Source organism: Hypanus sabinus, chromosome 1 (assembly GCF_030144855.1).
Source record: "Hypanus sabinus isolate sHypSab1 chromosome 1, sHypSab1.hap1, whole genome shotgun sequence".
Taxonomy (NCBI): Eukaryota; Metazoa; Chordata; class Chondrichthyes; order Myliobatiformes; family Dasyatidae; genus Hypanus; species Hypanus sabinus.
In genome coordinates this window covers 186,678,787-186,705,664 of record NC_082706.1, presented here as the reverse complement: position 1 = coordinate 186,705,664, position 26,878 = coordinate 186,678,787, and the positions used below count along the sequence as shown (strand labels likewise).

General features: G+C 37.9%; 1 protein-coding gene across 17 annotated transcripts in view; it reads right to left on the bottom strand.

Annotated features, from left to right (window-relative positions):
- LOC132401241 (interaptin-like) overlaps window positions 1-26,878 on the bottom strand; it is a 617,788-nt gene that overhangs the window by 282,560 nt on the left and 308,350 nt on the right. For 16 of the 17 annotated variants that reach the window (XM_059983244.1, XM_059983267.1, XM_059983373.1 and 13 more), the window contains 4 exons: window positions 25,708-25,791; window positions 13,094-13,261; window positions 12,339-12,581; window positions 8,384-8,605 (listed from right to left, as the gene is read on the bottom strand). In XM_059983244.1, coding sequence (XP_059839227.1) covers window positions 8,384-8,605; window positions 12,339-12,581; window positions 13,094-13,261; window positions 25,708-25,791 — 717 coding nt within the window. The remainder of the gene's footprint in view (window positions 1-8,383; window positions 8,606-12,338; window positions 12,582-13,093; window positions 13,262-25,707; window positions 25,792-26,878) is intronic. The other variant, XM_059983336.1, reaches the window with a different exon arrangement.

Genomic DNA, 26,878 nt, shown 5'->3' with positions numbered 1-26,878 from the left:
TTTGTTTCTCTGCAGCTTGTCTCTCTTTATCTCTCTTCCTTTCCGCAACCTCTACTTTAAATCTCTCTAACTTCATTTGTTCCAAATGTAGCTGCATCTCAAGGTTAATTACTGGAAATTTCTCTAACAACTCCTCATCAAACACTTCCGTAGCTGTATAGTGCTCAACTATCTTCCTCTGAATCACTGGCTTTGTTGTGGCCGTTGTTATCCCTGCAAGCTTAAACTGTTTAGCAATTTCCAGCAACTCACCCGTTTTCGCTTTTCCTAATGTCACAGGGGTTGGTGTTTCCAGAAAATTTCCAATATCCATTGCTGCTTAAGTCTACACACAAACCAAGCAAACAAAAAGAATTGGGTATTTCCCTTCCCCAGTCAGATCAATAATTAACTAATAAGCTCTAAGTTGTTCCAATCCCGGACAAGCCTCCAATTTTATGTTACGTGGAACCAGCAACAATAGATATGGAATGGAGTCGGGAAATTATTGAAGAACAACGGAATTTATTAACACTCACGCAGAAACATAGAAAGTTAAACAAACGACTAACTTAAACATAAGTTAACAGCACTATGCGTCTATGGCTCCTAACAGTTAAACTTAGAAACAATTCTTAACAAAGTCTTACTCAAGCACAGTTTCAGAATGGCAGTTCAAAAGTTTCAGTGAATCATAGGGTAGTTGAGAGGAGAGACTTTTAAATCTAAAATGTGGCAAAGAGGCAATATTTGAAGGAACAAAGATTCAAAAATACAGCAGGGAAGTGATCTTGAAGAGGCAAAGCAACAGTTACATAAGTTTGCAGCAGCACAAAGCATCTTTCCCGAAGTCCACAGAGTTTGAACGCTGGGTAAATGAAGTAGGAGTTGCAGCCACTCCCAGCCGTGACGTAATGTTCTGAAGAGTCCACAAAGAGCGAGATTTCACAACGTAACTGACAGGGGCTGTCCCTTTCGCCGGAATGGCCTCCACACAGAACCCGAGACCATGCGAGGTTAACCAAAAGTGGGTGCCACAAATCCACATATGGATTTCTTGAAATGTCATTCACAATTTGAAATGCGCAGCATGCTGCCGTCTAACCCATTCCTTTTGGGTTCATTGCAATCTTCATTCTCACTCTTCTCCCGTTGACTCAATGACTCCTGTCCATGCCGATTGCAACTTCTTCCAACACGGCTCCTCAGAGCAATTGGCATTGCTCTTATATACCATTGGGATATGTCATCACATATCGCTCACAGAAATAAAATCATGGATTCCCAGTTAATCACATGATGTCCCAGCAATCAAAACTAAGAGCTTCCAACAATACAGACCAGTAAACAAAACTAAAATCACGTGACACTTATGAGAATCGAAACTGTGGCCATGTAACAAATGATGTGCGGCGTTTGGCTTACACCAACATAGCACTTAATCTGATGGCCAAAAAGCTCAATTTTGGTTTCATCAGACCGTAGAAACTTCTTCTAGGTGTCTTCAGAATCTCCCACTTGCCTTCTGGTAAACTCCAGTCAAGATTTCAGGTGAGTTTTTTTTTCAACAGTGGCTTCTCTTTTCCACTCTCCTATAAAGCTGCAACTGGTGAAGCACCTGGGCAACAGGTGTATGCGCACTCTCTCCCACCTCAGGCACTGAAGGTTGTAACTCCTCCAGAGTTGGCATGAGTCTCTTAGTGGTCTTTTCTCTTTCTTGCACAGTTTCTAAGGACAGCTTTCTCTAGGCAGATTTAAAGCTGTGCAATATTCTTTCCATTTCTTGATGACAGACAATTGTATTCCAAGGGACATTCAGTGATTCGGAAATTTTCTTGTATCCATCTCCTGAATTGTGCTTTTCAATAACTTTTTCACAGAGTTGCTTGAAGTGTTTGCTTGTCTTCATGGTGTAGTTTTTGCCAGGATACTGACTCACCAGCAGTTAGACCTTCCAAATACAGGTGTTTTTTTTTTACCACAATCAATTGAAACAGCTTGACTGCACACAGATCTGTATATAGCCAGGCCACCTAACTAATTTTGTGACTTCTAAAGTCAATTGGCTGCACCTATAATGATTTAGTGTGTCATATTAAAAGGAGGTGAATACTTATGCAATCAGTTATTTTGTGTTTTGAATTTGTAATTAATTTAGATCACTTTGTAGAGATCCCTTTTCACTCTGATACAAAAGAGTCCTTTTTTCTGTTCAAGGTTGTCAAAATGTCAACTTAAATCCACTGTTGTTGTAAAACAGTAAAACATAAAAACTTCCAAGGAGGGGTGAATACTTTTCATAAACACTGTATATATTACATAAAAGCTGGCACACAATAGATTATTTTAACTGGTGTATTCACATTGCAGCAAGAGAGAGATAACAAAACACAGATGACAGCGTATGCGCAGACAACAAATCAATACATCGCGCTGAGGGGTGGTGAAGAATTTTTAAGAATGGCTCATTGGTGAACTGAGTCAGCTAACTAAGAAGCTGCAGATAAATATCAAAGTAACTAGCAAGGATAGTATACACATCAGATGTCCAGTTCAAAATTCCAATCAGAATAGAGCATAAAATGGTCAAACAAGATTTAAAAGAAGAGAATGCATTTGCAGAGTTCATGTTTGCTAGCTGTTCTTCTACATTATCTTTACATCCTGCCTAGAGTTTAATCGATCCTAGTAAATCATGCACAAAGATCAGTCAGACTTTTTCACTTTACATCAGGTGCATTATCTATCAGTATCCTTGAGTTTGCACCGAATTCTCTGAACTACTTAAGCAACAATGCTATAACAGATGAAAATATACAGATCCTGGAAATCTGCAATGAAAATGACTACAACCCATAGAATCCCACAGGGATTGGTGCAATAGCCACAGCTATTTACATTTTGCTCTAATGATTTAAGTACAGTATCTTGAATCCAAAAATTCATGTGTGTTGCTGATTTATAGATGGATAGGTAGGAATACATATTGTGAGGAGAACATACAATGTTTGCAAAGGACATGAACCATTTTAAGAAGCCAACAAAATGGCAGATGGGAGACTAATGCAAGGAAATGTTTGGTTATCCACTTCAGTAGAAAAACAGAAATGTGTTATTTAAACCATGAGAGGCTGGAGAAAGTTAGTGTTTGAAAGATTCTGGGTGATGTTTAAAAAAATAAAAAGTTCATTTGCAATACATACGAAAGCTGATGAAATGTAATGAATGGAATGTTTTGTGCATTATAGAAACACAGCATCATGGAGAGTTCACAACATGGAAGGATGCCATTCAAGCCACCTGGCATCTGCTGGCTCTATGTAGGTTTATCTAGACTCAAACTCTCCAGAGACAGAAATCCATCCACATGTAATGACACTAACATTCAGCACCTTATCTTCAATTACTTCTAAGTCAATACTTCACCATGTTTACTTCAGGTTTAATATTGGATACACACAAAATGTAAGTGAAATATTTTAACCTCTGTTTGGATCTTTTGGGCCTCATTTTGTAATCGCTGGATTAATTCTTCGCATTGCTGAGTATAGTCCTTGTTACTTTGAAAGTCTTTTTGATTTCTATTTAATTTCTCTGACAGCTGATCAATCATCTCTTTGCAGGTTTCCAATTGGCTGCAATTTTCTTCATATTGACGTTGCAAAGCCACTATTTCATCTTATAAATTACAGATGGTTTCATTTGTTGCTAATATCTACCAATACAAATTTCCAAGAAAAAACAATCTAATTTCAAATGCATCAATTATTTGTAATTTTTAGAAATATATATTTCTATTACATCATCTTTGCCCTTAGCATGAAAGAAGAGTAGCAAGATATTGCAAATCTCTCTTCTGAGAAGTGAATTATCATTTGGACAGATAATGGGCTAGAAATTCAAAGAAGATGTTCCAAAAGGTCCCAAGGAGGATGGAGATAAAATAGCTAAATTTCCAAAGTTGTTGTTCAAAGTTCTTGGCTAATGAATTTTGAATATAGGTTTAAATCCAGTTGGGGAATTTAAATTCAGTATGCTAAATGATCTGGGCCAATTGAGAAGGTAATAGTGGGAACCAAACATGTCTGATTCACTAATTCCCTTCTGAGAATAGAATCTGTCACTTGTTTCCAGCTAGGTCTCCATGTTATATGTAACAATGTAGTTGGCATCTGTCAGTTAACACCTTGGGTCTTCAGCAGAAGAATCAATAATACCCCACTTAACAACAATTGAAGGATGTATTAAGAATTGTAATGGTAAACACTTTACTTTTGGCGATGAATTTCAAGACTAGCTCAGAAACACTACACCTCTGAATAAAATGTTACATGTTTGTTGTCCCCCCTCTTACTGTGAAACAGAGACACATCTTTTTCCCTTATTACAGACAGAGAAAGAGAGAGAGCTGAATTACTGGGTGAACAAGTAGTCTTTAGGGCACTGCAAGTCTGTGTCTTTATTGATGCTTGCTGCACGCTTGAGTGCTCGTTGGGGGGAGGAGGTGCAGATACTTTTGTTGCGGGGGGAAGGGGGGATCATTGCTTTGCTGCAATGACGGGGGAATTGTGGGAGGACTTTGGGGTTCTAACATTTAACTGTCATTTATTCTTTGGGGCACTCTTCTGTTTTCCTGGATGGGTGCGAAGAAAAAGAATTTCAGGATATATATTGTATACATTTCTCTGACATTAAATGTACCTTTGAAACATTTGAAATATTGCAAGACATACACAATACTTAACTAGAGTCTGATAGTTTGAAAGTAAGCCATATGCCACATAAGTGCCAACCTGTAACCATCTACAATGTGGGAGAGTTTAGTCACATATATAACGACCATATAAAAAAATAGACAGTCCAAACCCTTACTCCTGACACACAATTCCTTTACCATTGCCACATCCCCATTTTCAACATTTTGGGGATCAGCACTGACCAGAATCTTAACAAGCCACATAAATACAGGTCAGAAATGAATAAGAAGTTGGGAAACCTGCATTGAACAGCTTACAGCTGGATAACCTACTATTAACAAAGCATGAGTTCAGAGTGCCATGGAATAATCTTCACTTGCCCACATAAGTTCAACTCCAACAACAGATGATCAATGTGACATCATCCATGATAAGGTGCTTCTTTAATTGGCATCTGCTGCCCCACTGTAAACATCCCTTTTCTCTAACATGACCACACAATGGCAGTAACATATATATCTATAAATTGCTCTACAATAACTTGACCAGCTACACCAACAATGCTTCCTACCACTAGGAAAGGTAAAAATACTAGGTGCGTAGAAACACTACCACCAACAGTGTCTTCTTCCAAATCATACACAATTGCAAAGTGGAAATATATCACTGTTACTTCATAATCCCTGGTTGTAAATCGTGGAAATTACTACACACCAGACAGACGACAAAGTTACAAGAAAATGGCTCAAGGATAATTAGCAATTGGCAATAAATGTTGGACTTGCCATTGATATGCAAATTTCAAAAAAGGATTTAAAAAAACTACAATGCTTCTAAATAGTTTAGATATACAAAATAACCAGAAGCTCATCTATCTGGATCTGGGCTATCAGCAAAAAAAATTCTCCTATAAATTATAAACTCTTATCCATAACTTACCTTTTACTCTGCCAATTTAACAAAGAGGCCAGTCTTGGTTTAATATGGAGAGCAGTGAGAGCTACAGGGAGCATCACTGTCTTATCCTGGTGAAGTTAAATGGGTGCTAAACAACAATAGCAGAATACAATAAACACTGTAAAGAAACCCCACTAAAGAATCAGCTCAAAGCATGGGTCACAGTTTGAAAATAATAGATATGTCATTTCGGGGAGAGATGAGGAGTAATTTCTTTTCCCTAATTCAAGAGAGGGAAGATGACAGAAGTATATAAAATTATGAGAAGCACAGGGAAGAGTCAAAATCTATTTTCTTTGGTAGGGATGTCAAACTCAAAAGGGCATCAGTTTGAAGTGAGAAGGAGTTTTGAAAGTGAAACACTGGTTCTGTCAGCTGCGCAAGTCTAGGGAAGACAAGCACTGGCCCTGCCAAACACGTGAGTTTGAGGTGCAAGCCCAACCCAAAACCCCTGTTTGTGTGGATGCTGCGTGATTCATTACAAATAAGTGCCACGAAATAACAGGCAGTACACTACAATTAAACGATTTAGCTTTATAATTCTTAATTTGACCAAAGGGTTAGTAAAGAAAGAACAAAAAAAAAAGAAAAGGGCCCATTTTAATGAAGCAGTCTAATGTGCACAAGTTGGAGCTCACGGCTTCCCCTTCGTTGATCCTCCTTCGATCTCACCCCGGGCTTCATCGAATCATGGCCCTGCTCTGGGTCGAATCTATGACCTCTTCTCTCCGGCAGCTTCTCTCTTCCTCTTCTTAACAAATGCCCCAAGCCTAACCTTAATGTCCCTCACCAGAGAAACCTCCCCATAATTTGGCTATCCTATTTGGATGACACACAATTCTCCTATCTCCTATCTTCAATGGTAACCCAAACAAGCAGCTTGCAGAGAACAGCACAAAAACCAAATCCAGAACAGCATAACAGTAAAAAAAAATGAACCAGGGCTTTACAAAAGGAACTTGAAGGGGAAGTTTTTTTTTTACACAAAGAGTGGCTGATAGTTAGAACATGCTGCCAAAGGAAGTGGTGGAAAGAGATAGCATGTCTCACTTCCAAGGTATTTAAACAGGCAAAGCATTAAATAATACGCTGCTAATACAGCAAATAGGATTAGTGTGGATGGGCAAAAAAGATGGCAGGGACTTAGTGAGTCAAAGGGTCCATTTCTGTGATGAATGATTCCATGACTGACTCTTTGAATCTTTGGAATCAACCATCCAAAGTGCTAAGGAGGTTAAGTTGATCACAGTCATAAAGACAGAGATAAATAAATTTTTATATGAAGGTAGCCAAATGACATGGAGTAACAAGAAGGAATATAGAAGCAAATAGAGTTGATATAATATGGAGGGAATAAAAGCAGACTCTAATCCAACATTTGGTTAATTGATTTTAAATAATTAAAACTGTCAATAAAACCTACTCAGGACAACTGGTGTACTCTAGTCAGTTTATTGACCAGAAAATAATTAACTGTTTTTAAACTTTATGCTCAAAGGAAAACACATCCAGTACATATAACTTAAGTAGCCTTGTGAGTGACATTTATCATTAATTTGTAAAGTCTAATTACGACTAATTTCTATTATGCCTCTGGGGCATGATGAGTAATGTGATCTTAAGAAACAGCTTAATTGATATCACACTAAGTCCAGCCACATTTTGCATTGATATTCTATGGTAGAAGGTAGAGCAGTAAATAAGTACTTCAGATTCTTTTACCATCAGTGAAAACAGAATAATTTAACTGCATATACTGTAGTTCCTATAAGAAAAAAATAATACGTTGTGTCAAATTGTTTCTAAGGCAGTGAGGAATTACACTAGGTTAAAAGACACACTGAGACAAGATAAAAGAGATTGATAATGGAATTAAAAAAAAGATTGAATTAGAAGAGATATAACCACAAGGAACGAACCTTTATCTGAAAGTGTTGAACTCATTGTTGAATCTAAAAAACACTGCAAAATACATGGTTGAAACATGACCCTAAGCTCAGATTGAGCTTCATTGGAGCAGTGTAGGAGACTGAAGAGACTGAACAGAGTAAGTCAAAGTAGGAATTGAAGGAGAATTATAGGGGTGCACGATCAGAAGTTCAGTCATGATTTTAGACTGAAAAGAGGGTTTTCCCCATTACAGAACAGGTTGAATTGTTAGCAATGAATGCAGGAAAGTATGGCGAAGGAAATGCAAGTATATCACAATTTCATCTCAAGAGTACATTTGGGTTTGTGTGGTGAACTACATATACCTGTCTGGACACGCCCCCTGCTGACTGCTCCTGTGGCTCCTCCCACAGACACCTGTATAAAGGCGATCAAGGCCTGAGCCCGGCCTCTCAGTCTCCAGGATGTAGTATGGTGGTCACTCACTGCTTGTTCGTTCTTCCAGTCAATAAAAACCGATATCTCGCCTTACGTCTCAGAGTGAGTTATTGATGGTGCATCAGTTTGCAAAGAATGAGAAAAGAAGGAGGTAAAAGGAGAATGTTGCATCTCCAGCATTTGCATGGTAAGGGAAAGATGTGTAATAGTGATAGGAGAATAAGTTAATGTACAGTATTGCACCACAGATCCTTCATAATGCTGACAGAGGAAGCATGGAGAGATATGTGCTGATAGCATTACATTGGGGGTACTGGAAATGGTGGGATTGACTATGCAGCTGATGGATTGGAAGACAAGGATTTGAAACCGAGTAGTTATGCAACTTAGAAACAAACAGATGAGTCAAACATAACACCTACCTGATGATTTGATTGTTCTTTAAGGTTCTGCACATGATTCTCCAGGTGATGTATCCTATCAGTGCTTGTCTGATATTTCTGTTTGTATAGATCTGCAGTGGATTCAGAAGTCAATGCCTGATTGTGACTTTCTGTAACTTGATTTTTTAGAAGTTCAATCTGCTTTCTTAAATGCATATCCTCAGATTTCTGTTTTTTAATGGTATCTTCATGCTTTTCAACCTATGAAACAATTAGCTTACTTTGTTAAAAGGCAGTTGCAATTTTCCTTGTCTTGTGACAGGCTGTTTAGCTTTTCAGAAATTGACATATTAATGGGTGTACAGGCAGTCTCATGCATTAAAACAGTTTGTATACATTTTTCCTTCATAAAATTCACAAATTATTACCAAAAGATCTGGGATATAGAATCAAAATTTACTCTTACGGAATTGTTCAGAAAAATAAGTACATAAAGACATATTTTGATACTTGTGCACATAATGTGGCTATGCTTTACAGAAAATCAGGACACACCTATTTTTTCTAGACACCCAATCTCTCCTACAACATGTGGGTCATCTGTATTCTCCAGAAATAATTTGTGTAAAGAATAATGTCAAATCATTATAAAATGCAAACTAGGAAACTGCAGCATAGCTCTGCTTTTTATGGTGCAATAAGTCAGATTTCTTCCCAGTTTTGTTTATGATTTAACATAAAAATGAGAGAGTAGTGGATTCACCCCAATGCATCATAGTCACATCCCTCACACCATTGGTAATATCTACATAGGTGCTGTCTTAAAAAGGCAACAGTTGTCATCAAGATGCCTAACATCTGGGCCATGCATTCTTCTTACAGCTATCATCTAGCAGGAGGTAGAAAAGCCTGAAATACCAGACCACCAGGCTCAGGTACAGCTTGAACCAATCAGCACAATATTAATCACTACCTCAGTATAGAAACACTATGACCACTTTGATCACTTTGCACTATAATTCATTTTTATTGTTCAAATTGCCTTCTAGCTCATAACTAGTGCTTAATTAATTACTTTCTTGTCAATGCTGCTTATCTGATACGCTTCCCAGTTCAAGTCTCACTCTCATGAGAGATGTCACTGATGTCATCATTGTTCCCAACGGACTTCCAAGAAGAAGATGTGATGTGCTATGTCGCTACTGCAAGTAAGTTTTTCTGATGCAACTGTGTATACATGTATTGTGAAGATGACAATAAACTCAACTTTGACACATTTGACATTGCTTAGCAAATTGGATAGTGTGGTGTCACGTTGGGCCTTAGCAATCCAGTTAATATAAGATGTTAAACTTTGGTCAAACAACATTAAGAACTTCTTGTCTAATTCAAAGGGATTTAGAAAGGTTTCTAGTTTGGTTAATATTTGATTTGGAATTCAGTGGGAGAAAACTGTGATTCTTAATTGCAACATCGGGGTAATTTTCACCATGCAGTATGGAAAGTGCTTTGGAAAGAGTTGATAACATGTTCTCAAATTATACTTTTGCCTATTATGTATTTGCTGGTATAAATGTGAAATTGTTGTTCATTCCTTTAAGCCTAAGAGAGAAGCTGTAAGGATCTCAGATAGCAAGGCAACCTGTTATAAGAATATTTTAAACCAAATAGGTATAACTTCCAAGTTCAGCAGAGGAAGAGGAAACTGACATCAGCATCCTCTCCCAGGCCAACAACCTTAGCAGTGAGGCTATCAATACTCTAAGATGGCTCGATTAGGGTGGACAAACCACTTTAAATTTCAAATGGATGGCAGCCAAAGCCAACACTCCATTGTGAGCCCTATCATGGAACAAGTTCACAAGGTAGACAGAGAAAAACATAAAATGTTCCTACTGATTCACGGGAATCTCTAGCCCATGACCAGTCCTAATGCAAAGGGAGCATTCAGGATGGCATTGAGAACTTCGAGCATCGCACAGGAAGCAGACAGAAGCACTGTGTAATTGGCAGAAGTAGAGCACCACCTCAAAAAAATAACCCAGCCACTTGCTCCATCAACTACCTGCTGCCACATTAGTGAAAGAGCCTGCTGTTCCCACATTGGCTTCGTTAACCACCTCTTAATGCAGAATCATAGAGTGGATGCAAGGCATCCTCAATTCCCACTTTAGAGAAATTTTTGCATGCATAGAGCTGTGCGATGTCTGCGTCACCAGAGGAGCTTTGCTTGGATTTGATGGCCAAGATCTCCCACAATTGTTCCTACAAATGTTTAGTAGTAAGTAACCATGACCCTCAGTATGTTTGTTAGCATTAAGTCAGTGTAGACAAAGGTGATTTTGGAGTCACAGTATACATTGCATTATAATCTGGAACTGACAGAGGATATCTATATGCAGAGAGGGAAGTTATCTCTTCTGAGATACACGGTGGCAGTCAGCAAATCAATAGGGATTCACCAACAATAAGAACATCCATATCAGAATCAGAATCAGGTTTAATATCATCGGCATATATCGTGAAATTTATTAACTTAGCAGCAGCAGTACAATGCAATACATGATAATATAGGGAAAAAAATGAGTAAACCAATTACAGTAAATATATATTTCTATAATAATAATAAAATAATAAAAGTGAAGTACTGGCTAATGGGGGTCCTTAATGATGCACAAGGCCTTTCTGAGACATTGCTCCTTGAAAATGTCTTGGATACTATGGAGACTAGTACTCAAGATGGAGTTGACTAAATTTACAACTTTCTGTAGCTTCTTTCGATCCTGTATATCAGCCACCTCTCTTCCCTTATCTCAGACAGTGATGCAGCCAGTCAGAATGCTCTCCACAATACAGCTGTAGAGGTCTTCGACTGTTTTAGGTGACAAACCTAATCTCCTCAAACTCCAAATAAAATACAGTCACTGTCTTGCCTTCTTCATAGTTGTTGGGACCAGGTTAGATTCTCAGAAATCTTGACACCCAGGAACTTGAAATTGCTCATTCTCTCCATTTCTGATCCCTCTATGAGAATTGGCTTGTGATCCTTCATTCTACCCTTTCTTAAGTCCACAATCAGCTCTTTGGTCTTACTGACATTGAGTGCAAAGTTGTTTAGTATGCTTGAATGCACCCATATTGGATTTTCAAGCAAAAATCTTATGCAATAGTAAGGGGCCAGCTTGATAATCAGCCATCTCTCATTTATGCTCTGCTATGGCTTCCATCAAATACCCAAACAATTCAGAATTATCCCCACGACTGAGTGCAAATATTATGGATCTCCATTTAAGTATACATTGGTCAAATACAAACGGTGATAGAAATTCATAAAACTGGATCCAGTGGATACATATAGCAAAAGCCAGTCAAGAGCTTTCTGGACATTAAATTGTAATAACAAGGAAGAAAGCACAATTTTTCTATGCACCTGGCACTGAGCACAGGTTAATTGGTATCACAATCCCAGAGCATGCTTTCCACACCTTTTCAATTCAGTTCCTGCAGATTAACTCCAAAATCAAAAGACATAAATTATATTAAATGACCTCAGCAACTGCAACTTTAAATATGTGCCAACTTTTTATTTAAACATTACAGCAATATTAGATGCTCCTTTGTAGAAAATTAATTTAAATAAACCTGATATCAGTTTTGCAGCAATATTTGATGAGGTAGTAATTGCTTATAAAAACAACTACGCATACATGGAAAATTGCCAAGAACCAGCTTCACTGATGTTCTATCTTACCTTCCAGAAACGGCTTTTCACTTCACGCTTATGAAATTAAACAAATGATGCCAATTATTAAAATTCACCAACTGAACCGTCAGTCCACCTAATTTGCTTAAATATATTTGTCAATGCTTACTTATATATGCAAGAATGAAAATACGTAGAAGAGTATTTTCCACATAGACTGAGCTTCATACATAATTTTTAAAAATGTAAATGAAGAAAGATTTAATCAAAGGTCCATTTTACAATACTTACTAATTTTGCAGTTTCCTGTTGAAGAAGCTTTTGCTTCTTCAAGTCTTCTTTGAGGTTTATTCCAATTGTTTTGTATTCTTGCACTTTGCTACGAGTATCCTGTAATTCAGTGATAGTTGAATCCAAAGAATTTTGCAGCAAAGTGTTTTTCTGTGACCATCGTTCTAAGTCATCAGTGTAAGATTGCTTTGAGACATCTAAATCTTTGTGCAACTGAACTATTTTCATTTCCTTGGTTTGGATCTATAATTAAAACACATAGACTTTACCAAATTGATAAATCTATATAGAATTCTATAATTAAAACAATTACATTGTGGATTCAGTTGGCATCATTTCCAAGCTCTATTTAGCATTTTGGTTAGAAAAAGGAAGATCAGTTCCTCCAAATGTTTCCCAGAGACTTCTGTTGATAGTGTGTGCACTTTTATGTCAATTTAGGCTTGCCCACCATTTTGCTGTGTTCAATAGGCAAATGACTTCAATAGACAAGGTTCCCAACTAAATGATGTCCATCTAAGGGAGCTTTTGAAGGACGAGCTTTATATGGAACTTGATAGCCACAGGCGGCCGGTAGGATAGTAAAGTACATAAAATATATAAGCTGTGACAAAAATTAGAAGGTATAGTCAATTATTTCCAGTGATTTTTCATAGAAAGACTTGCATATTATAAAATATTTTATGAATAACTGGTTAAAATCACCATTACACTCAGTATTTAAATTTGGGAGGCTCACTTTGCCCTCCACTAACCTCCTCCATGAGCATTTTCCGTTCACTTTCAAATTCCTGAATTGACTTTCCAGCTTCATTCAACTGTTCTTGCTGTACATCACCAATGTTCCTTAGCTTGCAAACTTCATGCTGCAAATTTGTTAATTTTTCAGTAAGTCTGTTGAGCTCAGCTGTTTGAACTCCAATCTGTTTATTAGAAGAAGGAATTTTCATGACTTACATTTTGTCCCTGTCATCTGAAGACAATAATGCTTAAATACTCATCATTGTACTTCCTTATAAGTCAAATCAAAGATGAATCCAGAGAACTGTAGTTTTGATTTTGAAACTAGTATAAGCATTAATAAAAATCCTCCTGATTTTACCAGTAATTTACGCCCAGGGACAGATGAAGTATCCTCACCCTATCCACATTAGAAGCCCCTATTTTTGCTGCATATGGACATGACTGAAGGCTGCATTGATGGAGGAATTTTAACCATGGAAGAGGTCAACAACTAGAATATGAAACTTATGTTACACAAGCCTGAACTTTTATTTACTGCTGTAATGATTCCAGATACATGTCCTCTCCAGGTTGTGATAGGGTTCCATTCTTGTGAACCATTTGCAACCTTAAAAATTGACAGCCATGGACCATACATTAGAAGGTGCCAGCAGCCTTGAAGCAGTCAGGAAATCCATCCACTGGTTTCCCAAATGCTTGTTCATATGTAGCGGTGAATGTAAGTTGGGCACTTGTAAACTGGGGTGGACTGGTACAATGCTTAAAGAGGCTTTGAGGATCCCACAGTTTTCCAGCAGCCCATTTGCCTACAGATATTAAGATGATTGAGGTGTCCCTCTAAGATAGGGCCAGTGGCTCAGAGGAGAGAGAACTGACTCTCCTCTCCAAGGATGCTATTATTTATGATGGTTGCACTGCTATTCTACAAACCTGCTAGCAAATTTGCTGTCACCAGTCAAGCAACTAGCCAAGAATGTATAGGTTACAGGTAAGCAGTGAGAAATTTTGGAGGATGCTTGAGAAAACTGGAATTCACTTACTGAGGGGTTGGCAGAGGCAAGTGCTCTTACAATATTTAAGTACTTAGATAGGGACTTAAAATGCCATGACAAACCAAGTGCTAGAAAATGTGATTAACCACTGCAGAATTCCCCTCTTGATTTCATTCACTTTATTCTTGGATTCTACTCAGTCAAATGGTTCCTTGATTCCAAGGATCACCATTCTTGTTTCACCTCTAAAAATTACCTATTTTGATTAACTTTGAATCAGAGCTACAATGGGGTCTGGAGGTAAGTCGTTCTTGCAAATCCTAAATTGAATACCGGACTGCAAGTTATTGGTCAATTCTTTTTCTTGAGCAGTCCTGTCTACTCCTTTTTTTTCCACTAATTAGACCACAGTTGAGTTACAGAGTATAGTTCTGGTCACCAAATTTAAGGGTGTAGCATTACCCTTTATCCAAAGTTATAAAATTATCCAAAGTTGGATAATTTCAGTCACAAGACATCATGATCACAAATAATATTATCCTGAGAGCTGACTACCAGTTCATCTCCACTGAACCAATGCTGAGGAGGACACCTAAATCTTTCTAATTGATTGAAAATGGGTTATTTTCTCTGGATTGAAAGAGACTAGCTTTAAATAGGGTTATATAAAATCATAAGAGCTTTGGACACAATGAAATAGGAGGACTGATTTCATTTAAGGAGGAAATCAAAAATCTGTTTTCCACTGAAGAATGATAGGGTCAGAGTCTGCTGAAAGATGGCACAGACAGAAATTAGATTCATATTTACTTAGCACATGTATATAGAAACTTATAGTGAAATGTGTCATTTGTGTTAACAATCAACACAACCAAGGATGGGCTGCAGACAGCCCTCAGGTATTACCACACATTTTGGCACCAACACAGCATGTCCAGAATGTTCCATCAGTTTAAAAAGTTTATTAATATGTATACGATATGCCACGATTAATTGAGGGAATACCCAAATATCCTTTACCAACTGGCATGAACATATGTGCTGAATGGTCTTCCTCTATCCTTTAAGTCTCTGTGGTCATTCCTAAGTACCTTGGAGATGGATGCAAGGGAGCTCCTTAACCTGCTAACAATAGAAGTCCCACCAGAATGCTGTAAAGAGGGTGTCTGCAGAATCTTGACACAGTGGCTTACAGATATAATTTTAATTTAGGAGATGTTAATGACCTGCAGGCTATCTTACAGGTGGTGTTGCATTCTTGCAATTGCTGCTTTTATTGTTCCATGTAGTAGAGATTGCTGGCTTTCCAAGGAAGCTTAAAAAATTGCTATTGTGCATTTTGTAGATGACATACACGATCATTGAAATTCATTGTTAAGAAGGAGGCCATTTCACCCATCACATCTGGACTGTCAAAGGAAAGTCAGTGTTTTTTTTTATTTATTCATTCACAAAATGCAGATTAGTTGTTAATGGCAGCATTCATTGTCCCCAATTGCCTTGAACAGTTTAAGTTCAGCCAAGTTTATCTACAGCCACAGTAGCACATCTGGTAGAGATGCTGCCTCATTGCTCCAGTTTCCTCCTACAAAGATGTACAGGATAATGGGTTATTTGTTCACCACAAATTCCCCCAAGTATATGGATGACTAGTAGAATCCAAGAGGTCATATGAGAAATGTGGGGAAAATGAAATGGGTCATGGTACGATTACTGTGAAAATGTGCTTGATACTTGATACATTGTTGGGGAGCTGAAGAGCCTGTTTCTGTGCAGTATCGAAATGACTCTATTCTATTTTTTGATATGATCGTGCTGTTTGTAACTTTGTAGGTTACACCACATCACGTATCCTCTAAGTCGGGAGTTCCCAACCTGGGATTCATGAACCTCTTGGTTAATGTTAGGGGTCCGTGGCATTAAAAAAGTTGGGAACTTCTGATCTAAGTGCTCTTTGATGTTTTCTGTCTCAATCACCTTTTTAAGATAGAAAATTCCAGACTCCCTCAGTTGATGATGAAAAATTTATCGGCCGCTCCCTCATTCATTTATTAAATATCTTTAATTCATGCACCTAAATTAGAGTCATAAAGTCATACAGCACAGAAATAGGCTCTTGAGTCCAACTGGTCTATGCCAACCAAGATGCTCCATCCAGGTTAGTCCTAATTTAAGTGATACATTACAGATGACAAATAAAGCTACTTGTTAATCTTTAAATCCATTTGTCAGCATTTGGCTCAAAGCGTATTAAACCTTTCCCATCCATCTATCCATTTGTCTTTTTAAAGTTATTATTGTACCTGCCTCAAACACTTCTTCTGGCAGCTGATTCCACAGATACAATCCTTTATGTAAAAAATTTCACCGTCAAGTTCTTAAATCTTTTCCCTCTCGCTTTAAACCTATGCCCTCTAGTTCTTGATATGCCAACTCTGAGGAAAAGACTGAGTATATTCACCTTGTCTATGCTGCTCTATAAGCTCACCTCTCAGTCTTATATTCTAAGAAACTAAGTCCTAGCCTGTCCAACCTCTCCTTATAACTCAGTTCCTCAAGTTCTGGCAGCATTCTTGTAAACCTTTTCTGTTATTCTAACTGTGAACCACTCTACTAAAGGCAACATGTCTTTCCTATTAACAGAATCTACCCTCAAGTATAGCATAACCCCATAACAGGGACAATCCTTTACTAACAATTAACATTTTCTGTCCTTTGCAACAAAGGTGAGAAATCCCTTTTAATCCTATCTGATGCAATTACATGATGACTAAATCTGAATGTAGTTCTCCAGCCATGGCCGTTGCCTTTTTTTACAGCATGAGGAAAACTAAAGAAAGAATTAAGGAAAGTATACAACAGCCAATTTTAACCTACTTACTGTCTGATTCAGGAACCTGTAAACATGCATCAATTTTTCTTGAGCAACACGCATAAAATGCTGGCAGCAACTAAAGAGGGTAATAAACAGTCAACATTTCAGACTGAAACCCTTCATCAAGACTAGAAAAGAAGGGGGAAGAAGCCAGAATAGAAGTTTAGGGGAAGTGAAATACAAGCTGGCAGATAATTTCTGGTCTTCTACACTTCTCAGCATCCTGCTATTCATTATGCATTCTTTTGCCTTGTGTGTCCTCCCCAAACACATCACGTCACTCTTCCCCAGACTAAATTCCATTTGCCACTTCTTAAATTTTTAAACTTTTTATTTATTGAACAGATTAGATATGGCAAAGTTATTTCCCATGGACACGAGGGCACAACTTCGGGATTGAAGGACATCCATTTAGAACTGAGAAGCAGAGAAATTACTTTATTCAGAGGGTGCTAAATCTGTGGAATTTGTTGCTATGAGCAGCTGTGGAGCCCAAGTCATTGGATGCATTTAAAGCAGAGATAGATAGGTTAAAGTGGAGATAGATAGGTTCTTGATTAACCAGGGCATCAAAGGGTATGGAGAGAAAGGAGGGGAGTGGGGATGACTGGAAGAAATGGATCAGCCCATGAATGAATGGCAGAGCAGATGTGATGGGCCGAATGGCCTACTTCTGCTCCTATATCTTATGATCTTATTAAGACAAGGCGCAGAATAGACCCTTCCAGCCCTTCGAGCCATGACACCCAGCAATCCCCCGATTTAATTCTAGCCTAATCACAGGATAATTCACAATAACCAATTAACCTATGAACCTGTACATCTTTGGAGTGTGGGAGGAAACTGGAGCTCACAGACAAAACCCACTAGGTCACGGAAGAACGTACAAACTCCTTACAGGCAGTACCAGATTGCTGGTACTACAGTAAAGCATTGCTCTAATCACTACATTACCCCAATTTTCTGTCCACTTAATCAGCCCATTGGTGCTATGCTGGTAACTACAGATTTCTTCTCCATTATCATCCATATGGCCAATTTTTTCATTGAGTGCAAACCTCTGAGCACAGTCCCATTATTTAAAAATAAATCATTTTTAAGGGTCACACAATTACTCGAGCTCTTACTGCTTTTAACTTTTGCTTCCTAGCTCAGAAATAATTTTACATTCATCTTTCCACTTTCCTTTGGATGCCCTGGACTGATATTTTCTAATTAGTTTGCCTTGTAAGAGCTTGTGTTTGCTACATCCATGTACGCACCACATCGAATGTTCCACAAATGTACCAGAAATGAGATAAGAGAGGAAGAAGTGAAGTTTGAGGATGATAGACGCAGTATCGACTGAACAGGCTAGTAAGCAGTGTATAATGTCAAGCTTGTTCAGTTTAGTTGTGGTTACACTAGTCAAGCAGGAAGACTATTCCAGATATAATTCTTGCATTGATTTTCTCCTTCTCTATTCTGCTCATCACATCCTTAAAGAACTCCAACAGATTATTCAAACATAATTTTTCTTTTATAACTCTATGTCATCCCTGATCAGTCATATTAATCTTTTCAACCCATTTTGTTACCACATCCTTAGCATTATTACCCGTTTGTAATCCCTCTTTTATTTACTGTCTTCTTCTTTCTTAAATAATGGGTTACAATTGATACCATTCAATCCACAGGAATAACTCCAGAATATACAGAATTTTGGAAGATGATAACCAGAATATGCACTAACTTTATGACAACCTCCTTCTGAACTCTGCAGGTAGATCATTAGATCTCTGGGATTGTGGTCTCTGGACCTCACCAACTGCTCAGTTTATATTTTTATACAATTACTTATTCCTTTCAGTTCCTTATTCTTGCCCTTGATTCCTTGATATTTCAGGCAGATTTTGCTGCCTTCTTTGGCAAATTAATTGTTTCACTCGTTTGTTATTTCTGTTTCCAATCAAAAGTACTCCAGTGCTGTTTGTAAGGGTGTTATACTTGTCCCATTATTATTTCTTTTTACTTAGAAATTATTACATTACACTTACTTCTGTCCCAGTCTAGCCTCATGTTGGCTTTATTTATCAATTGTTTGGTCCTGCTGTAGTGAGCCCTAAATCACTCAGAATCCTTAAGCAACTTCTGGAAACTTTTTAATCCTCTCCCTTGGACTTAATCTTCAAATTCTTTTGTCAGCAATGGATGAGTCACTCTTCTGTTGGGTTCTTATACCTTATAGGAATTCTTTTTTGAAACTGACAGTAGCTATTATTATTTTAAATGCTAAGCATTGCCTGTCCTCTGTACAATGCTCAAGGATGCAATGAATTTTATAGAAGTTGCTTAGAATATAGAATAGGGCATGTCATGAAAGTCCTTCAGCTTCCATGAATGCAAAATTACACTGTGATCTTCTTGAACTTACAAACGGTGAGATATAAAAAAGAAAAATGTTATATATCAACAAAAAGTACCCTTGATTAATTATCCAGTGAAGCTCAAAAGACAATTGTACCAAATGTTAGAATAAAAGAAAACCCATTGATATAGCATCTTTCATATCTGGCAAAAGCATTTTAAAGGATTAAAGTTAATCCATTAATTTTGAGTTGGTCGCTTTGGTTATGTAGAAAGCTGATCGGTGCAGAATAAAGTCCCAAAAATAGCATTGGGAATAAACGTGTAATGAATTTATGCTTGGAGGGACAGTTAAAAGCATAAATGCTGGTCCTTGTAACTCACTGGATAATGGTGTATTACAAACAGTTGAATTATATTTCACTCAGATGAAACCAAACACACAAGGTCCTGGATTAAGTCATAAAAGATAAAAAGTCATATCCAAACGATTAGGCCACTTGGCCCTAAATCACACACTAGCTTTAACAAGATCATGGTTGAATTGATTGTAATCTTAACTCTATATTCCTAACAGAGGAACTTTTAATTCCCTTGCTTATTAATCATTTTTCAACCTTTGCCTTAATAATACTCAAAGACAATTCCATCAATATTTTGAGGGAACGAGTGACAAAGATGCACATTCCTCTGACAGAAAAAATGCCTAATCTGTCTTAAATGGATGACTCAAAGGCAGTCTTCAGTTCTGGCATGTTCTACAATATCTTTTTCGCCAAATTTTATCAAGGCTCTCCAGCATTCTATATATTTCCATCATTTTTTCTCACTTTTCTAATTTCAGTGGGTAAAACCCAGCTTGTTCAATATTTCCTCATAAGACAATCAACCTGTTCCTCAATTAGTCCAGTAACCTTCCCCAAATTGTTTATAATACATTAATTTTTTTCTTAAGTAAAGAAAACAATACTGTACATTTCGGATGTGGTGGCACCAATGTCCTAACTACAGTAGTTGTGTAGTGGTTTGCACAATGCTTTACAGTATCAGTGACCCAGGTTCAATTCCCAGAAGTGTCTGTAAGGAATTTATACGTCCTCTCCATGACTGCATGGATTTCCTCAAGGTACTCTGGATATCTTTGCATGAGGTTCACACATACATTTGCTACTCTAAGTAACATCCTCCACATGCTTTGACTAAAGGCTGAACTACCATTCAAGTGTTATCCTCCTCCTGAGTAAAGTGTTTATGGAATAGTATTCCCCTAAAGGATTAACAGTCTCCAGCTGAGACTAATGCATATTTTCTAATTTTTATGTGCCAACTGTAGGAACCAACAGAGAACATTAAGAAATTGCTTTAAATCAATAATTGATATCTATTAAACTGAAATTAGGGACCTTCATTTTGGCAGTACCTCATAATAAAGAATAAATTGCTTCCACTCTAGTTTTGCAGAATATGAAGTAGTTAAATAGAAGATACAAAAGCATGAAAGCATGTACCACCAGGCTCAAGGATAGGTTTTATCCCACTGTCTTCAGACTCTTAAACAGACCTCTTATACAATAACTTGAACTCTTGGCCTTACAAGCTACTTCGTTAGGATGTTGAGCTTTATCACTTACCTGCACTGCACTTTTTTGGGAGATTTGACAATTTATTCTACATTGTTACTGTTTTACTTGATTCTACTTCAATGCACAATGTAATGATAACAGTATGCTAGACAAGGTTTTCACCGTACCTTGATACATTATGTCTGGATTTGGGTTCTCAATACCGTTCTGTATGTTTCTTCTCCACTTTGAATGGTCATGGGCCAGAGATTCCCACAAATGGTGGGGAGCACAAAATAAAACGTCCACTTCGAGATTCTAGTATTGGACATGTGAACAGCATGGCCTGCCTAATATAGCCAACTAAGTGTGGTTTGGGACATTGGTCTGGTAAGGGACACCATTACAGATCTATTTATTATATGGTTCAATGCACATGAGATAAATAAATCTGAATCTGACATTGGTCAAGTTAATCTGGAAGATCTATGGAGTGCGGATGATAGTTCTGAATTTTTTTGAAGTTGCATGATCTAGGTAGTCATGGTCTCAGGAGCAGATACCGTAGGAGACAGTGATCTCGGTTGTTTGCTAGACCATGACTGTTACATAGGGTCTAAGATCCTGAACTTCAAACACCCATTCCCTCAATTGACCAAAGGCTGTATTGGCAAATTGAAGAAACTAATGACTTTCATCATGAGAAATGTCTCCCTCATTATAGGAAGTGGTCCACATTTTCCAGGGTCACACTGTAAACCTTTATCATTGGGTTTTTGTGTGGTGCATTGGGGGCCAGTTGGTAGAGTGCATTGGATTTAGGGTGTTAAGTCTTAGGCCTTCTCAAATGCTTTAGTGAATAAGACAGCCTCAGAATGTGTGGAAACACAAGCATCGTTTGCATACTAGAGCACAATTACTGATGCTGTGGTAACCATAGCTTGGGATATTACCAAAGATAAAGGATGTAAAACTTAAGAAACTTCAATCAATCAGAGCCTTTCAGGATTATAAAAAAGCCAGAGAAAAGTTCAAGAAGGGAATCAGGAACGCCAGAAGGGGCCATGAAAAATCTTTGGAAGTAGGGAATCCCGAAGTATTCTATGCATACATCAGGAGCAAGAGGATAACTAGGGAGTGGGTGGGATGAAAGGGGAACATGTGCATGTCAGTAAGACGAAAGAGCTGACTGTGGACTTCAAGAAGGGTAAGACGAAGGAACACATTATGTATTGCATTGACCTGCTGCTGCTAAGTTAACAAATTTCATGTCACATGCCGGTTATAATAAACCTGATTCTGATTCTGATTGGTGAGGTTCTTAATGAGCACTTTACATCAGTATTTACCAAGAAGGATGTGGATTATAGGCAGATCTGTGCCCTGAGCATTATTAAGCTAGGCCATTTTGAGGTAAAGCAGGAGGTAGTATTGGATCACTTAAAGAGCATTAAGCTGGCTAAGTCCCCAGAGCCTGATGAGACAGACCCCAGGTTATTGAGGGAGGCAAATGAAGAAACTGCAGGGTCCTTGACCAATATCTTTGTGTCATTTCTAGTCACAGGTGCGGTTCTGGAAGACTGTAGCTAAAGCTGTTCCATTATTCAAGAAGTGAACCAGGGAACCACAGACTGGTGAGTCTCATGTCAGTTGTAGGGAAGTTACTGGATAATATTCTCAGGGTAGGATTCATGAACATTTGGTAAATCATGGCCTAATTAGGGAGTGCTAGCATTGCTTTATGTGGGTCAGGTCACATCTTACTAACTTGATTGAGTTTTTTTGATGAGGTGACATGGGTAATTGATGAAGATGGAGCTGCTGATGCTGTCTACATGGATGTTAGCAAGGAGTTTGACAAGATTCCGCAATTGAGGCTCATCCAGAAGACTAGGATGCATAGGATCCATGGTGAATTGGCTACTTAGATTCAGAAGAGGCTTGCGAAAGAAGACTAGGGTGGTGGTCGAAGGGACTTATTCAAGCTGGAGGTCTGTGATTAGTGGTGCTCTACAGGGATCTGTACTGGGACCTTTTTGCTGTATGCACTGTATACAAATTACCTGGGATGAAAAGGTAGGTTAGAAAGGTTAACCCTAATGCTGTTATGAAGATTGGTGGTATTGTGGATAACATAGATACTGTCAAAGAATACAGTGGGATATAAATCAGTTACAGATATGGGTGGAGAAATAGCAGATGGATTTTAACCTGGCCAAATATGAAGTGTTGCACTGTGATAGGTCAAATGTAAAGAGAAAGTACAATGTTAATGACAAAGGTACTTAACAGCATTGATGAGCTAAGGGATCTTGGGGACCAAGATCATAGTTCCCTGAAAGTGGCCATCCCAAGTTGATAGGGTGGTTAAGAAGGCATGTGACACTAACATGGCATTGGCCTTTATTTTTCAATGCAATGAGTTCAAAAGTCAAGAGTTATATTGCAGCTTCATAAAGCTCTAGTTAGGCTGCATCTGGAGTATTGCATACAGTTCTGGTTGCCCCATTATAGGAAGGATGGTGAAGTTTGGAGAGGATGCAGAAAGAGATTTACCATGATATTGCCTGGATTAAAGGACAGACTTGGGTTGTTTTCTCTGGAGCAACAGAGGCTGGGGAGAGATCTGACAGAGGTTTATAAGATTATAAAAGGCATAGAGCAGACAGACAGTTTCTTTTATCCCAGGGTTGATATGTCCAATACCAGACAGCATGCATTTAAGGTAAGAGGGGGTAATTTTAAAGGATATGTGAGGGGCAAGTTTATTTTTTAGATAGAGAATGGTGGGTAACTGGAATGCACTGGCTGAAGTGGTGGTAGAGGTAGGTACATTAGAGATGTTTAGACGCAGTAGGCACGTGAATGTGAGGAAGATGGAAGGATATGGATATTGTGCAGCCATAGGGGATTATGTTAGTGGCCAATTTCATTACAAATTTATTTGGTTTGGCACAACACCGTGGGCTGAAGGGTCTACTGTATTGTTTGATGTTGAAGAGTTTCCTATTAGTTCTGAATTACAACTTCACTCCAAAGGAAGTTTATTAGAGGTGAGATGAGGTGCAACATTTTAGCAAAAACATTGAGAAGTATTGATGTTATGATATTTAATTGTTTGATACCAATGTTAGCTGGTAGACCCGTAGGTTAGTGCCAGGGGTTTCATGCAATCATTTGCAAGCATAAACTGGACTCTAATTTAACTGGGCAGACAAGTTTACATTAATGAAGTAAAATGCTCCAGGAGTTGTGAATATGTGATGACGCATGGCTGAAGCCAGGAACTGGCAACATATTTACACATGTACTCTGAGCCAAGGGTTGGAAACACATTGAAGGTGTGATAGTAACACTATAGGGTTGAAGTGAGGTTGGAGAAAACCATGGTAATCAGCCACAGCCAGAAGTTGGGAGAAGTCAAGTCGCAAACAGTTGAAGATAAGAATTTATTTTTTTTCATTCTGTAAATAGAGGAATTTCTATTGACAATGAAAGACTAGCACTTCTGTAGCATGTCTTTTCATAGGCTTTTCAAAATGCTCTAAAGTAGTTAATAAGCAAAGACACTTTTGTAAAAGTTTGTAGACAATCATGTAACATAGGAAACAAAACAGTTAGTTTATATATAAGCTCCCACACTACTAACATGATAATAAACAAATTATGTTTTTAAATGAATGTTGAGTGATGGATAGATTTTGACCAGGGATTCTAAGATATCTCACTTGTTCTATTTTCTTCAGAGTAGTGGCATGGGATTTTTTCTGTCAGTCTTAAAAGTCTTAAAGGAAATCTGTTTACTATCTGAATCTCAAAGCAGCACCCTAGATAATTCGACCTCTTCCCCCAATCAATGGATTTGTTCATGTCAATTTTTTGGGGCTTATGTCTGATTAGGATCTTGAATTCAAAACCTTTACACAAAACCCAAGAGGCTATCATATGAGACAAAGCTTATACTAACCAATAAGCCAAAAGGTTTCAGAATGCTTGTGGAGTGTCTTTATTATCATATTAGTACGTGAAAATGGAGAAACATAACAAAATCACATTGGTTAGCTTAATGCTTTACAGGAACAGCAAAGAGGGTTCAATTCTTGCCACTGTCTAAAGAATTTGTACACTCTCCCTGTGACTGAGAGTTTCCTCTCAATGCTCTGGTTTTCTCCCACATGCTAAAGATGAACAGAATAAGATTAGTATGTTGTGGGCATTCTATCTTGACACCGGAGGCATGGTGACACTTGCAGGCTGTTAGGAAATGTAGAGGAGACTTGCCCCACACTCAGAGCAGTGGAGACAATTTATGGTGAGCGATAACTTTAATAATAAACTACAAAATAACAAGCCACAAGGGGCCACAAAACGTGAGTGATCAGATACTTAACATGACAAGGCAACATGGTAAGTGAAGGCTAGGACCAAATGGTTGAGGCTGGCTGGTTCATACCAGTGAACAAGGATTGTTGACGAGAGCTGGTTTAAATAGGCTGCAGGTAATGAGTTGTAAACGAGTGGCAGGAGACTCCTGGTAGCAGGGTAGAGACTGGGAGGAGCTTGCATGTATAGGTCTGACAGGGGCTGCCTCCAGCTCAAACTTTGACTGTGTACAGTTGCTCGTTGATGCAAATAATGCATTTCACTGTATGTTTTGATTTTTTGATGTACATGTGACAAATGAATCTTACCTTATTATATCTTATACAGCATTGCAAAGAGTATAATAACACCACAGAGAAGGGGGGCTTAATTAAGGTAAAAATAGGATAATAATTTATGAGGAAATTAAATAGTTGAAAAGCAATCAATATTTGTAAAACTAAATCAAAATCTCAGTGGATACATACATCTTCTTGTGCTCCCCCATATTTTTTTTGTGCAGTTTTCAAATCGGTCTTTAGTTTTAGAATAATCTCATCTCGTTTGCTGACCTGGATTTCAAATAACACAGCACAAATGTGAATATGCAGGTGCTTATAAACTGAATAAAGCATGTATTGCAAACTGAATAATTCCATCTGAAGTTATGCAATTAGGATTATTAATTAATTATTTGACATCATTGACCACCAGAATTCAGGAGAGAGATTCGGTCAGCTTCAGCAGAAAGATTTCCATTCTTTTGTTTAGCATATTAAAAAGTGCAACAATAAGCACTAATCCACAAAACATATTAGTGCCCACAACAGAGAGTAGAAAATAATTAGAAATGGGCACTACAAAGATCATGAGTGCAGTACATTGTAAAATTAATTCCACTACCGTTTAAATTTCTTCTTGTACATTGAATTGTGCTATACTGTTCAAAGCCTATGTTCTATAATCAGTATTTAGCATCTGCTACATGTAACAAGTCTTTTTATTTGTTAAACTTCTTGCTACTGCATATGTTCCAATTTCAGATAAGGTTGTCAAGTTCCATACAGCTGAATGAATGGAGTAAAAATGAATCTTAACAAAATTCCCCTATGTACCATCTTAAATTTGATTTTAATATGTTATGCTTACAAAAAATACATCTAACTAGAACCGATTATTTCTCACTCTGTAACACCAGTGATGTGCTTTAAATAAATTGCCAAGAATTACAGCTATATCCTGAACAAGCACGATCTGCCATAAACCATGAAAACTGATCATAGAAACAACAGCTGGACTGTAATGTTGACATGAATGCAAAAAATATGGCGGATGCTGGATTCTGCCATAAAAATAATTAGACATGAAGAACTCAGGAGCATCCATGGAGGCAAAAGCTGTAAATTAATGTTTCACATTGAGGACCTAGTACAGAACAGAGAGGGAATAGAAAAGATTGCCAGTACAGTATAGAACAATACAAAGAGTAGGAAAGAATGCAGGTGGGAAGAGGACATTGGGCAGATAGAACCATGTTGGGGATTTGGCGAGGGACAGTTGATAAGTGGAACTGGCAGAGGAAGTGATGTAAGGTGGACAGAAGGGATGAACAAAGGGAGAAACAAACTAGGTGGATGTGTAAGTATACGCGAGAAAAGA